Raw genomic sequence first — 13,488 nt, 5'->3', positions numbered from 1 at the left:
GTGTGAGCCACTTAGATTTACTCTGGCATGCACCATGGAGTCGTCTGACCAGGGGTGGAGGGTGGTTAGGCAGTGGGGTCTGGCCTGATGTCCCTCTCTTTACCAAGTCTCAGGGTCTCTTCACCTGATCTCTCCCCATGAGTTAGTCTGGGCCTCCTCACAGAATGGTGGCTTCAGGGCAGTTGAACAGCTTACATCCCTGAAGGCTTCAAGAGGGAATATTTCAAGAGAACCAAGTGGAAGCTATATGACATTTTCTGATCTAACCTCAAAAACCATGAGGCATCACTTCCACTACTTTCTACTGGTTACAAACAAATCACTAAGGTTGGTCTAGATTCAAGGCAAGGAGCATAGACTTCACCTCTCCATGGGAGGGGTGTCAAGATCATCAGAAGGAAACAAGTGATTATTGAGTTTTGTTTTGTTTTGTTTTTTGTGAGGAGGACCAGCCCTGTGCTAACATCTGCCAATCTTCCTCTTTTTTTGCTGAGGAAGACTGGCCCTGGCCTAACATCCATGCCCATCTTCCTCCACTTTATATGGGACGCCGCCACAGCATGGCTTGCCAAGCAGTGCGTCGGTGTGCGCCCGGGATCCGAACCGGCGAACCCTGGGCTGCTGCAGCGGAGCACACACGCTTAACCGCTTGTGCCACCGGGCCGGCCCCAGGAAGGAAACAAGTGAGACGAGAGAGATTATCACAGCCAACTTGGATAATACAATTTGCTACAATAACTAAAGTCATAAGATATTAAATTATAAATCACAATGTTGAGATATTGATTTACAGTAGAAGACACCTTCCCACTGACCCCAATACTCAGATCTGGCCAAAACACTCTTCTCCTTGTATTAGGATCCGATACGGTACGCTGTCAGAATGTTGCTGGGTGAGAATGGAATCAGAGCATAGGGGCTTGGCTAATCTTGAAGGCTATATCCTTTAAGATGGGGGCCAAGTTTGGTCAATTTTATGCCTCATTCCAAATGGCACACATTTCTCTAGTGACCAGAACATTCATGAATGTTTATAGAATTTGTGTCTTCAGCAGACAGTGCTGGACAAACACTGCCTGATTGCTTTCCTTGGTTCTCCTTTTCTAAAGATTTTATTTTTTCCCCCCAAAGCCCCAGTGGATAGTTGTATGTCGTAGCTGCACATCCTTCTAGTTGCTGTATGCGGGACTCGGCCTCAGGATGAACGGAGAAGTGGTGCCTCGATGCGCACCCGGGATCCGAACCCGGGCCACCAGCATCGCAGCGCGCGCACTTAACCACCAAGCCACAGGGCCGGCCCGGTTCTCCTTTTCTAGATTCTGTAGACCACCTTCCTTCTGTAACACAATTAAGTTATGTTTTGTTTCTCAATCACATATTCCTGGCACTGTATTCCTGACTAGATGAGGATGTCTTGCAACATATCTACAGGCCACTTATTACCAGGTAACTTGCATGAACAGCTGGATGGGTTCATGTATCAATTCTTCCCTGTCAGAGGGAAACCTGATTTCCAAGTTCTGGGACATGTCAGTGTAACATTGCATGTCTGTTCATAACGTTTTGTGTGTTTATTTATTTGGATTTTCTCTAATAAATATGAAAGAGCTCCTCATATATTTTAGGTATTAACTATATCAAATGTCACATTTGAGGGCAATATTCCCCATGCTGTTTTTACTTCCTTTGTGGTTTCTTCCATTATGTCAAACTAAAACAATTATCGTAACTTCACATATCGATACATTTTCAAAATACAACCTAGTTAAGCACCTAACACTTTTGGACCCTGGCTCCACGACTTACTAGTTCTGTATCTTTGGGCTGTCATTTACCTCTCTGGGCATCCTTCTCCTTATCTATAAAATTAGGGTAATACATAAAGGTAGTAACAGCACTTACTAAGTTTTCAAAGATTGTCAACTCTTACTAAGGGCTTAGCTCAATAGCCAGCACATAGAAAGTGCTCAGTGTATACTAGCTTTTCCTTTGCAGCACCCAATTTCTCTAAATTCGATATACATTGACTGTTTTAACCATGGATGGCATCCTCTAGACAATTGGAGAATTTTGCTTTCTTCCCTAACTGGATGAATCCTACTAACATGTAAGAGCAGCTCCTGTGTGTTTAGCCACTGGGGGTAAAAAGATGACTTGCACGGGTTCCTTGGTCTTCAGGGGTGGAGACAGCGAGGGGAGGGGGCCCGGAAGCCCGGAAAGGTGTGCCCCTGCCCTCCACGGCGCGCGCAGGAAGGCCTCTCAGGCTCCCCCAGCAGCCATCCTCAGCCGTCTGCTCCGGCACCGGCCGTCACCAGGGGGCGCGCTCCGACCTCCGGCACCGGCCGGCCTGGAGGCGCGGGACCCGGCGCTCGGAGCCAGGACTTGGGGCCCGCCTGTCGGGAGGTGAGGGCCGGGCAGCCTCGGCGGGGACACCGGGCCCTTCGCCGGCGGGCCGCGGGAGGGGGCGCTGCGGGGCCGGGCGGGCCCCGGCGCGGAGGAAGTGCCATCTTCGCCGCCGCCGCCGCCGCCTCAGCCGCGCCGCGGGGCCGCCTCCGCCGCGCGGGTCGCGATGGCGTCCCGGTCGGGGCGCGACGACGCGGGGGCCAGGGGCGCGCGGCGGCCGCGGGAGCCGCCCGAGCAGGAGCTTCAGCGGCGCCGGGAGCAGAAGCGGCGGCGGCACGACGCGCAGCAGCTGCAGCAGCTCAAGCACCTGGAGTCCTTGTGAGTCCCCGCCGCCCCCGTCTTCTGCGAGGGGGGGTCGGGGGCCGCTGCCCCGCGTGGGGCCCGGGTGGGCGCGGGAGGCGGGTCCTCGCAGGCCCGCGAGGGGGCAGCTGGGCCGGCCGCCCGGCCCGTCGGAGCCCAGCGCGCCCGGCTGCCGGCGACTGGTCCCGGGCGGCGCGGGCCCTCGCCCTCCCGTCGGCCCTCCGCGGGCAGGCAGGTCGGTCGGTCCCCGGCGCCCTGGAGTGGCCTCGGCCGGCAGGAGCGGCGGCTCCGCCCCGAGGCTCCTCCGCGCGCTCGCGGGCGGTGGGCGGCGCCTCCCGAGCCGGGAAGCGACGGTTAGTAGGTTTTATCCCTCGGGCCGCGGGGTCGCTGTTCGGCTCGCGGACTACTGGGCGCGCAGTGAGGATTTGGGGACGGAATACAGGAGACGTGCCGCCGAGCGCGTTGGTCCCTGTCCTTTCCCGTTTTTCGGTTCAAAGGGCCCACTATGAACTACATCAAATCCCCTTTCTTTTCATCTTCTGCTGTTAAGAAGGGAAGAGAAAACCCAGTCCTATAACGTTCGTGTGGTGAGGAAGAGAAGAGTAAACAATGGGGTGAGGGCTTGTCCCTAAATACTGGCAAGGTGGCTGCCAGGTGGAAGAGTGGAGCCTTGTTCTCTCTAGTCCTGAGGATTTTTACCAGGATTAAGGGTGGACGTTAGAGAGAGGCCAGTTCCAGTCAACAGAGAAGAATTAGGACCAGAGTCCTGTATTCTTGCTGGTCAGCATGGCCTGACTTAGGAGGCACTGTGCTCCCCCAGCTCCAGCGGATTCAAGGAGAGTCCAGAGAACCAGTGGGAGAAGGTAGGTTGTACAGGAGATTTAAGCATCAGGTGGGAGGTTGGATTAATATCCTTTCGGGTCTCTTCCAAGATTCTGTGATGCTATAAGTAGTTGTAGAAGTGAAATTTTTCTGTTATTTTCTGAGTTAGTGGGTAAATAATTCGTTTGTTTCAGGCACATCTCATTACCTATGCTAAGACCATCATGTAAAGAAAGGTCCTCAAAGGGTTAAAATCCTACATAATTAAGCTTCCAGGAGCTTTAACACAAAATATATGCCTTTTTTGGAGCCTGGCCTGCTCTTTTCATTGTGGCCCTTGAACTGAATTTCACCTCAGTAGGGCAGTGTTGCAGGATACAGGCTCTGCCTTGCTGGCATCCACAGTCCGGGCCCTTTCAGCACAGTCTGTGGTGCTCTCCATCTCCTGTGCAAGGCAGATGTTCAAAAATCTTTCCCTAGGATAAGCTCAGGCGGGGCTCAGCCCTGCCCAGATCTCAGCATCTTTAACTGTAGGATGCCAGATGGTTAATACTATATGTTTATTTTGGAGCTCACAGAACTTTTTCACGGACAAGAGAAGGATAACCTCCTTTTGTAGAGGAGAAAATGAAGGCCCAGTGGTTAAGCCACTGACCTGTTAACCAGCAAAACTAGAGCTGAACCCAGGTGTCTGATTCTCAGACCGGTGGGATTTTTCCAATTTCAGAGATTTAAAACTGGCTAGGCTATTGACATGTTTGCTAAAATCTTGTTTGATTTTAAATTAAATTTTATTCATACCAGAGTAATACTTGTTTATAGTTTAAAAACTAAAATAGTACTAAAAATACTCCAGAAAATAGTGGTGGGCTGCCCAACTCCTCATACACCCCACGCTCCCTGTGCAACGCCCTACACCACATCCCCTTATACAAGGCCAAGGCTTCCATGTGCCAGTTCTTTTAGTTTTTACTTCTTGGATTTAACTGCATGTTTCTAAATTATATGCTTACACTGCTTTCTTTGATTCAACAATTTTAGACATTATCTGTTAACTTCTTGTCATAGTAGATAAGGATTTAGTTCTCTTACCTGCCCTTCTTGTTTCCATCCTTCCAGTATAGCTCTATTATAGTAATTTTGCTAAATCAGTGTTAATATTAACATTGTTATAACCATGCAGTATTGTTTACTTTTGAGCCAAATTGTATTTTACGATTTTTTTTTGTTTTCTAGTACAACTATTACCTTTCAAGTAGCTAATAAGAGCCTCACTTTTTCATTTGTTTCATTTTCTATTATTAACTGCTATTTTTTCCCCAAAGCCTCCAAAAGCTGAAAGTACCTTTCCACATGTTCCTACGTATCAGATAATTAATCAGTTTATTTTTTATTTAGAATCTTCCTTCTGTTGTCTTCCAGCAGACATTGGTTACTTTCTAGACCAGGTGTACAATGATCGTCCTGGGACTTCCTTTACCACTCTCCTGTCTTGAATCTCATTCCTGGATTCCACGTGTGCCTCTTTCTGTCTTTACTGCCATATTTTGCTGAAGCACATTCTGTAACTTCCTATGAAAGAGTGCATTGGAGGTTAATTGACACCTTACATATCTGAAAATGTCTTTATTCTATCCTCAAACTTAATAGATAACTTGGCTAGGTATAGAATTCTGGATCAAAAGTTATTTTCACTCAGTTTTGAAGGTGGCATACCAGTGTTTTCTAGTTTCCAGAACTGCTAAGGAGTCTGATGCCGTTCTGGTTCCCTTTCTTTTATGTTACCTGTTCAACCTCACCCTACTCTTAGAGCTTTGGAAGCTTCAGGGAACTTCTCTTTATTGCTGCCGTCCTGAAGGTTCATGATGATGTGGTCCTTTTTTCAATGGAGTCCTTTTTTTTGACATATCATGGGTACATTAAATATATATATGAATTTGTGTTTTAATTTCCTCTCCATTTTGTTTTTTTCTTTCTGTTGGATTTCTATTGATCCTCTACCTATCTTTTCTCTCCTATTGTCTATATCTTTGACTTTTCATTCTACTTTATAGAAGATTTATTTTCTGTTTCTTCTATTACACATATTAAAATTCTGCTATATTTCTAAATTCAAGAGCTTTTTCTTATTCTGAGAATTCTTTTTCCATAGCATCCTATTCTTGTCTCATTGATGAAATATCTTCTCTTATCTTTGAGGATACTCAATAATTTTTTTTTGTTTTCTTCTGGTCCCTCCATTGCCTCTGCATTTTATTTGCTTTTTCTTTTGATCTCTGTCTTCCATTTAGAGTTTTTTCCCCTCATATTTAAGAGTGAGGCACTATAAAGCTCTTGTGACGAGAAGCTGTGTGAGAGACAGAGAGAGAGAACGTGCTCGTTTGTTGACAGGATAACTTCAATGTAGGGAGATTAGGCTGTGTGTTGCCCTTTTAATCCAGAGACTCTCAAATGTTAGTAAGTGGAGATTTTTTTCCAAGGCTTTTCAGTTTCTCCAGAGAAGAATCTTCAGTCTGGGGATATATGCCTGGCTGCCACTGCTTTGGGATGGGTTGGGAGGGAGAGGGCTGAGTGTCCTCGAGTTCAGACAGAGACTTTCAATGAACACCTGTGTTCAGCCTATGCTCACTATCATCTGCCTCCTCAGTTATGCTCAGAGGGGGCTGAATCTGCAGTCTCCTTCAAGGCTTGGGCTGGCAGAGGCTCCTGGCTGTAGGGAATGAGGAGAATACTGGTGGCTTCAGCCGCTCCATGTCCATATTCCCCAACCCCTATGTTCCCAAGACTGTAACTTCTTACATTTACAGAAGTCAGTTATTACTTCCTTCAACTTTCCCAAATTTGTTGAAATCTTACTCTCGTGTTGTCTCTGCTCAGGGTTTCTTTGTGGCTTCCTTTTTTATTATTTTACTGTTATTTTAAAAAACAGATAAGCATGTTGGACAGTTTGCTGTGTTTAATGGGAAGCCTCACAGTCTTTTTACAAATTGAATTCAAATCTTTTTTGTGTGTGTGTGTGTGTGTGTGTGTGTGTGGAAGATCAGCCCTGAGCTAACAGCCATGCTAATCCTCCTCTTTTTGCTGAGGAAGACCAGCTCTGAGCTAACATCTATTGCCAATCTTCCTCCTTTTTTTTCCCCAAAGCCCCAGTAGATAGTTGTATGTCATAGTTGTACATCCTTCTAGTTGCTGTATGTGGGATGCAGCTTCAGCATGGCCAGAGAAGCGGTGCATTGGTGCGCACCCGGGATCCGAACCCGGGCCGCCAGTAGCGGAGTGCATGTACTTAACCGCTAAGCCGCGGGGCCGGCCCCACATCTTTTCATCTCTGTTGTGTCCTCTTCAATCTCCACAGGCCATTTTCTTACACTTGACTTTAACTTTTCTTACTCTTTGACCATATCTTCCAGGCCCCTGAAGGCATCTGAGTCTTCCATCCGTGCTGCAATCCATGCTCCAGCTCTATCACTCAAGTGCTCGTGGGCTGCCAGGCATAACAGAATGGACATTCTGTGTATATGTGGCAGTTTTGTCTCTGCCTTCCAGCCCCATAGGAGCTGGCTGCAGTAACAATTTGTATGGAATGGAGTATGCTTACATGAAGGATCTGTCTAAAAGAAATCCCACCCCAGTACTCAAAAACACAAAGCGTAATTAGAAATATTTGGCAAAATAAAGATTTCTTGCCCTATACAGAATTAAGAAGTTAATATTTCTCCCCTCTTACATAAATTTAGTCTTCTTACTACACAGAGCAAGTTATTACTGTTTGAATGACTTACCAGTGGTCTTCTCAGATGGTACAAAATAATGGGCCTCCACCAACTTTTTCTAATATTAAGAATTAACTACAAAGATAAATGTAGACTTCTTGACTGTCATAGCACAGAAGGTAGACTGCACATAAACATACTCCCATTTCTAAGTCTGTTATATTTAGTAGTTAAATATTACTTTAAGTTTTGAGAATTATCTTTTTTAATATGTTAAATTAATGAATTGTTTAGCTCTAGGAAAAACTATCAACCATCTTCCTTTAAACTTGTGAAAATAGTTGTAAAATGAATTTTTTTAGCCATTGCTATTGCGAATAATAGATTTCAAAATGTGCAGTTCCATCACAGTCCTTTCATCTTGGCAAAAACAGTTATGTATTTTTCAGGAATTTGAATTTCAATTTGGCCATATGTTTGTACAACTCTTGTGGCTCAAAGGATGTATTACAGGATTATTGGATTTATAGACTGCACTACCAAACTCCCTTTGGTCTCTATGCATAAGGCATAGCATTAATGTTTCTAATGGCTGCAGATGAACTCTGTATAATTTCCTCAGTTGATGCAGATTTCCCTTGTTCTTGCTAAGTTATGGCTGTGTCATGCACTGCTTCGTGTTAGAAAATGTTTTAAGCATTTGCTTTGGAAAAGCACTATACCACACCTGAGAAGCTAAGTCTATTCATACCCAGTTGTTGTTTTGTTGTGTTTTTTGTTTTTTTTTGAGGAAGATTGGCCCTGCGCTAACATCCGTTCCCAATCTTCCTCTTGTTCTTTTTTTCTTCCCAAAGCCCCAGTACCTAGTTGTGTATCATAGTTGTAGAGCTGTAGCTCTTCTATGTGGGACGCCACCTCAGCATGGCTTGATGAGTGGTGAGTAGGTCCACACCCAGGATCCAAACCAGCGAACCCCGGGCTGCCAAAGCGTGACGCTCGAACTTAACGCTACACCACTGGGCTGACCCCTGCCCAGTTGTGTACTATGTAATCTTCATGAGGCAGATCCTCTTCTGTCTGCTTAGAAAAGCTCTGGATTAGCAACTCATAGCCTGTGTCATTTATCATCCAACAGGTTGTTTTTTCCATCTCTTTTGGGTCTAGATCTTGGCCTTTGTGATGCTAGCACTCCAGTCATGAGCTGCCTCCTGAGGCTAACCATCAGCTTGTCTTCACCAGAAGGGCAGAAGCCAGTACTATAGAGTGCTTTTCTCATGTGTGCTGTGAAATATTTACCCATGAGGAAATTGAGGCTCTGGGGGCTGAAGTGTCTTGCCCACAATACACAGCAGTGAGAATGAATCAATTCAAACCAAAAGTTTTTACCTCCGAAGCCGGTGAGGTTTTCACTCTGCTTTGCACCTCTACACGATTCACATTCACACTGATTTAGAACTGGAAAATACTCCTGCTGGAATTTGGAATCCTCTACTCCAAGAAAACAACATCTCCTTTTATCAGGACAATTATAAAGAGTTACATTGTCACTTCTGAGAACAGTTTTCATTTTATGTTTTTTTGGATGTAACTAGGAATATCTTTATGCCCTTAGGTCTCCCTTCTGGTGCTTAGCACCATGCCTAGCACAATAATTGTTGACAAGTTACTTCTGCAAGGCCAAGTTTTTATGTTGAACCTTAAATATTACCTGAAGATCAAGTTTAGTTTTGCCTATTGTACCTGCTCCTTTTTTGCAGGAGAGAAATATCAAGTTGGCTAGGGCTAGAGTGGGGATTTTAACTCTGAAATAATTACAGAAATAACTTTGACTTTTAAAACAAAAATTCAGCCTATATAATTCTATAGCAGATATAAACTCCTAATAGCGTATTTTTGGTTTCATTTTTCTTAGTTCCAAGTTACCTTGGGTTTTTCTTTCAGAGATATATTAACCTGGGCTTATACCAACATAACTGTAATGAAGATACCATTGATTTCGTTTTTCTTTTGTAATTAAAAAGCATTTTGTAGGTTAACACATGTGCATGTAAATGTGAATAGAATAGAAATATAAAAGTCTCTACTGTTTGTGATCCTTAGTTTCCCTCCCTAGAGGCAAGCGTGTAACCAGTTTCTTAGGTATCCTTCCAGAGATATAAACGTGTGTGTATATGGCCTTATATAATCTCCTTTTCCCCATATGCACAAATAGAAACATACCAAAAAGTTTTGTTCCCTACTCCCTCCCTTTTTTTTTTTTTAACTTAAACTGTTATGGACATTGTCCCATAACAGTATCTAATTCACTCTTTTAACATTTATTTAATGTTTTTCTGGTCATTAAGGTAATACATGTTCATTATAGAAAACTTGGAAAATTAGTCACCCCTGCTCTCACCAGCTGGGTGCAGCAATGTTGAAGCTCCAGCATTTCCATGTTTCTGGAGTTCAGACACAATTTTAAACCAGCCACAGTGCTCAAATGTCCTCAGTAAAATGTTCCTTGTGGAGGCGTTGAACACACCTGTGATGTTCAGTTGTCGTGTTTCTTTTTTATTTTTATTTTTTTGAAGCTTCAGATTGCATTCCAATTGTGATGTAAAGTCACACTTGGGGAGTGACATGACCTGATTTACATTTTTTCTCAATTATTTTATTGAGGTCATAATGGTTTATGACATTGTGTAATTTTATTTATTTATCAGTTTCTGTATAGACTGCATCCTGCTTACCACCAATAGTCTAATTTTTATCCATCACCATATATATGTGCCCCTTTACCCCTTTTGCCCACCGGCCAACCTCCTTCCCCTCTGGTAACCACCAATCTGTTCTTTTTATCCATGTGTTTGTTTATCTTCTACATATGAGTGAAATCATGCCGTGTTTGTCTTTCTCTGTTTGGCTTATTTCACTTAACATCATACCCTCAGGGTCCATTCACATTGTTGCAAATGGGACGATTTTGTCTTTTTTATGGCTGAGTAGTATTCTATTGTATATTTATATACCACATCTTCTTTATCCATTCATCAGATGATGGGCACTTGGATTGCTTCCAAGTCTTGGCTATTGTGAATAATGCTGCAGTGAACATAAGGGTGCATAAGTCTCTCTGAATTGTTTTTTTTTTTTTTTGAATTTTTTGTTTATTGCAGTAACATTGGTGTATAACATTGTATAAATTTCAGGTGTACATTATTATACTTCTATTTCTGCATAGATTACATCATGTTCACCACTCAAATACTAATTACAACCCTTCACCACACACATGTGCCGAATTTTCTTTTTGCCCTCCTCCCTCCCCCCTTCCCCTCTGGTAACCACCAATCCAATCTCTGTCCCTATGTGTTTGTTTATTGTTGTTATTATCTACTACTTAATGAAGGAAATCATACGGTATTTGACCTTCTCCCTCTGACTTATTTCACTTTGCATAATACTCTCAATGTCCATCCATGTTGTCACAAATGGCTGGATTTCATCGTTTCTTATGGCTGAGTAGTATTCCATTGTGTATATATACCACATCTTCTTTATCCATTCGTCCCTTGATGGGCACTTAGGTTGCTTCCAAGTCTTGGCTATTGTGAATAACGCTGCAATGAACATAGGGGTGCATGTATCTTTACGCATTGGTGTTTTCAAGTTCTTTGGATAAATACCCAGCAGTGGAATAGCTGGATCATAAGGTAGTTCTAGCCTTGATTTTTTGAGGAATCTCCATACTGTTTTCCATAGTGGCTGCACCAGTTTGCACTCCCACCAGCAGTGTATGAGAGTTCCCTTCTCTCCACATCTTCTCCAACACATGCTGTTTCCTGTCTTGTTAATTATAGCCATTCTGACGGGCATGAGGTGATATCTCATTGTAGTTTTGATTTGCATTTCCCTGATAGTTAATGATTTTGAACATCTTTTCATGTGTCTGTTGGCCATCTGTATATCTTCTTTGGAGAAATGTCTGTTCAGGTCTTTTGCCCATTTTTTAATTGGGTTGTTAGTTTTTTTTGTTGTTGAGATGCATGAATTCTTTATATATTTTGGAGATTAACCCCTTATCAGATGTATGGTTTGCAAATATCTTCTCCCAATTGTTAGGTTGTCTTTTCGTTTTGTTGATGGTTTCCTTTGCTGTGCAGAAGCTTTTCAGTTGGATGTAGTCCCATTTGTTTATTTTTTCTATTGTTTCTCTTGCCCGGTCAGACATGGTGCTTGAAAATATGTTGCTAAGACCGATGTCGAAGAGCGTACTGCCTATGTTTTCTTCTAGAAGTTTCACAGTTTCAGGTCTTACATTCAAGTCTTTAATCCATTTGGAGTTAATTTTTGTGTATGGTGTAAGGTAAGGGTCTACTTTCATTTTTTTGCATATGGCTATCCAGTTTTCCCAACACCATTTGTTGAAGAGACTTTCTTTTCTCCGTTGTATGTTCTTGGCTCCTTTGTCAAAGATTAGCTCTCCATAGATGTGTGGGTTTATTTCTGGGCTTTCGATTCTATTCCATTGATCTGTGTGTCTGTTTTTGTGCCAGTACCATGCTGTTCTGGTTACTATAGCTTTGTAGTATATTTTGAAATCAGGGAGTGTGATACCTCCAGCTTTGTTCTTTTTTCTCAAGATGCCTTTAGTTATTTGGGGTCTTTTGTTGTTCCATCTTTGAATTGTTGATTTCAAGTTCTTTGGATAAATGCCCAGTACTGGATTAGCTGGGTCATATGGTATTTCTATTTTTAATTTTTTGAGAAATCTCCATACTGTTTTCCATAGTGCCTGCACCAGTTTGCATTCCCACCAGCAGTGTATGAGAGTTCCCTTTTCTTCACATCCTCCCCAATATTTGTTATTTTTTCTTTTGGTAATTATAGCCATTCTGACAGTTGTAAGGTGATATCTCATTATAGTTTAGATTTGCTTTTCCCGAATAATTAGTGATGTTGAACATCTTTTCATGTGCCTGTTGGCCATCTGTATATCTTCTTTGGAAAAATGTTTGTTCATATCCTCTGCTCTTTTTTTTTTTTTTTTTTTGTGAGGAAGATTGGCCCTGGGCTATCATCTGTTGTCAGTCTTCCGCTTTTTGCTAAGGAAGATTGGCCCTGAGCTAACATCTGTGCCCATCTTCCTCTATTTTTTTATGTGGGATGCTCCACAGCATGGCTTGATGAGGAGTGTGTAGGTCCCCTCCTGGGATCCAAACCTGCAGACTCCGGGCTGCCAAAGTGGAGTGCGTGAACTTAACCACTGTGTCACTAAACTGGCCCCCCTCTGCCCATTTTTTGATCCATTTGTTTTGTTGTTGTTGAGTTGTATGAGTTCTTTATATATTCTGGAAATTAACCCCTTGTCAGCTATGTGATTTGCAAATATTTTCTCCCAGTTGGTGGGTTGTCTTTTCATTTTGTTTATGGTTTCCTTTGCCTTGCAGAAGCTTTTCAGTCTGATGTACTCCCATTTGTTTATTTTTTCTTTTCTTTCCCTTGCTTGAGGAGATATGGTATTTGAAAAAATACTGCTAAGATTGATGTCAAAGAGTGTACTGCTTATATTTTCTTCTAGGCGTTTTATGGTTTCAGGTCTTACATTCAAGTCTTTAATCCATTTTGAGTTAAGTTTTGTGTATGGTATAAGATAATGGTCTAATTTCATTCTTTTGCTTATGGCTGTCCAGTTTTCCCAGCACCATTTGTTGAAGAGACTTTCCTTTCTCCATTGTATGTTCTTCGCTCCTTTGTCGAAGATTAGCTGTTCATAGATGTGTGGTTTTATTTTGGGGCTTTCAGTTCTATTCCGTTGATCTGTGTGTCTGTTTTTGTGCCAGTACCATGTTGTTTTGATTATTATAGCTTTGTAGTATATTTTGAAATCGAGGATTGTGATGCCTCCAGCTTTGTTCTTTTATCTCAGGATTGCTTTAGGCTATTTGGGATCTTTTGTTGTTCCATATAAATTTTAGGATTCTTTGTTCTATTTCCGTGAAGAATGTCATTGGGATTCTGATTGGGATTGCATTGAATCTGTAGATTGCTTTAGGTATTACCATATGGACTATGTTTTAACTCTGCTTTAGTTTTTTAACTATGTTTTAACTATGTTTATTTTAACTATGTTTATTTTTCCAATCCATGTGCATGGAATATCTTTCCATTTTTTAATGTCATTTTTGATTTCTTCCAAAAATGTCTTATAGTTTTCAGAGTATAGGTCTTTCACCTCCCTGGTTAAATTTATTCCTAGATCTTTTAT

The 13,488-nt window shown here is 42.6% G+C and overlaps 1 protein-coding gene across 2 annotated transcripts in view; it reads left to right on the top strand.

The window, feature by feature from the left end:
• The first annotated feature begins 2,484 nt into the window (after nucleotides 1-2,484).
• The window catches only part of LOC101405981 (retinitis pigmentosa 9 protein-like), a 33,966-nt gene continuing 22,962 nt past the window's right edge, over nucleotides 2,485-13,488 (top strand). The window contains exon 1 of one of the 2 annotated variants that reach the window (XM_087429422.1): nucleotides 2,485-2,721. In XM_087429422.1, coding sequence (XP_087285548.1) covers nucleotides 2,570-2,721 — 152 coding nt within the window. In that variant the 5' untranslated portion in view covers nucleotides 2,485-2,569. The remainder of the gene's footprint in view (nucleotides 2,722-13,488) is intronic. The other variant, XM_087429414.1, reaches the window with a different exon arrangement.

This window comes from Ceratotherium simum, chromosome 1 (genome assembly GCF_057802395.1).
Source record: "Ceratotherium simum simum isolate JZ-2026a chromosome 1, ASM5780239v1, whole genome shotgun sequence".
Classification (NCBI taxonomy): Eukaryota; Metazoa; Chordata; class Mammalia; order Perissodactyla; family Rhinocerotidae; genus Ceratotherium; species Ceratotherium simum.
This window is presented reverse-complemented; position numbering and strand designations above follow the sequence as displayed.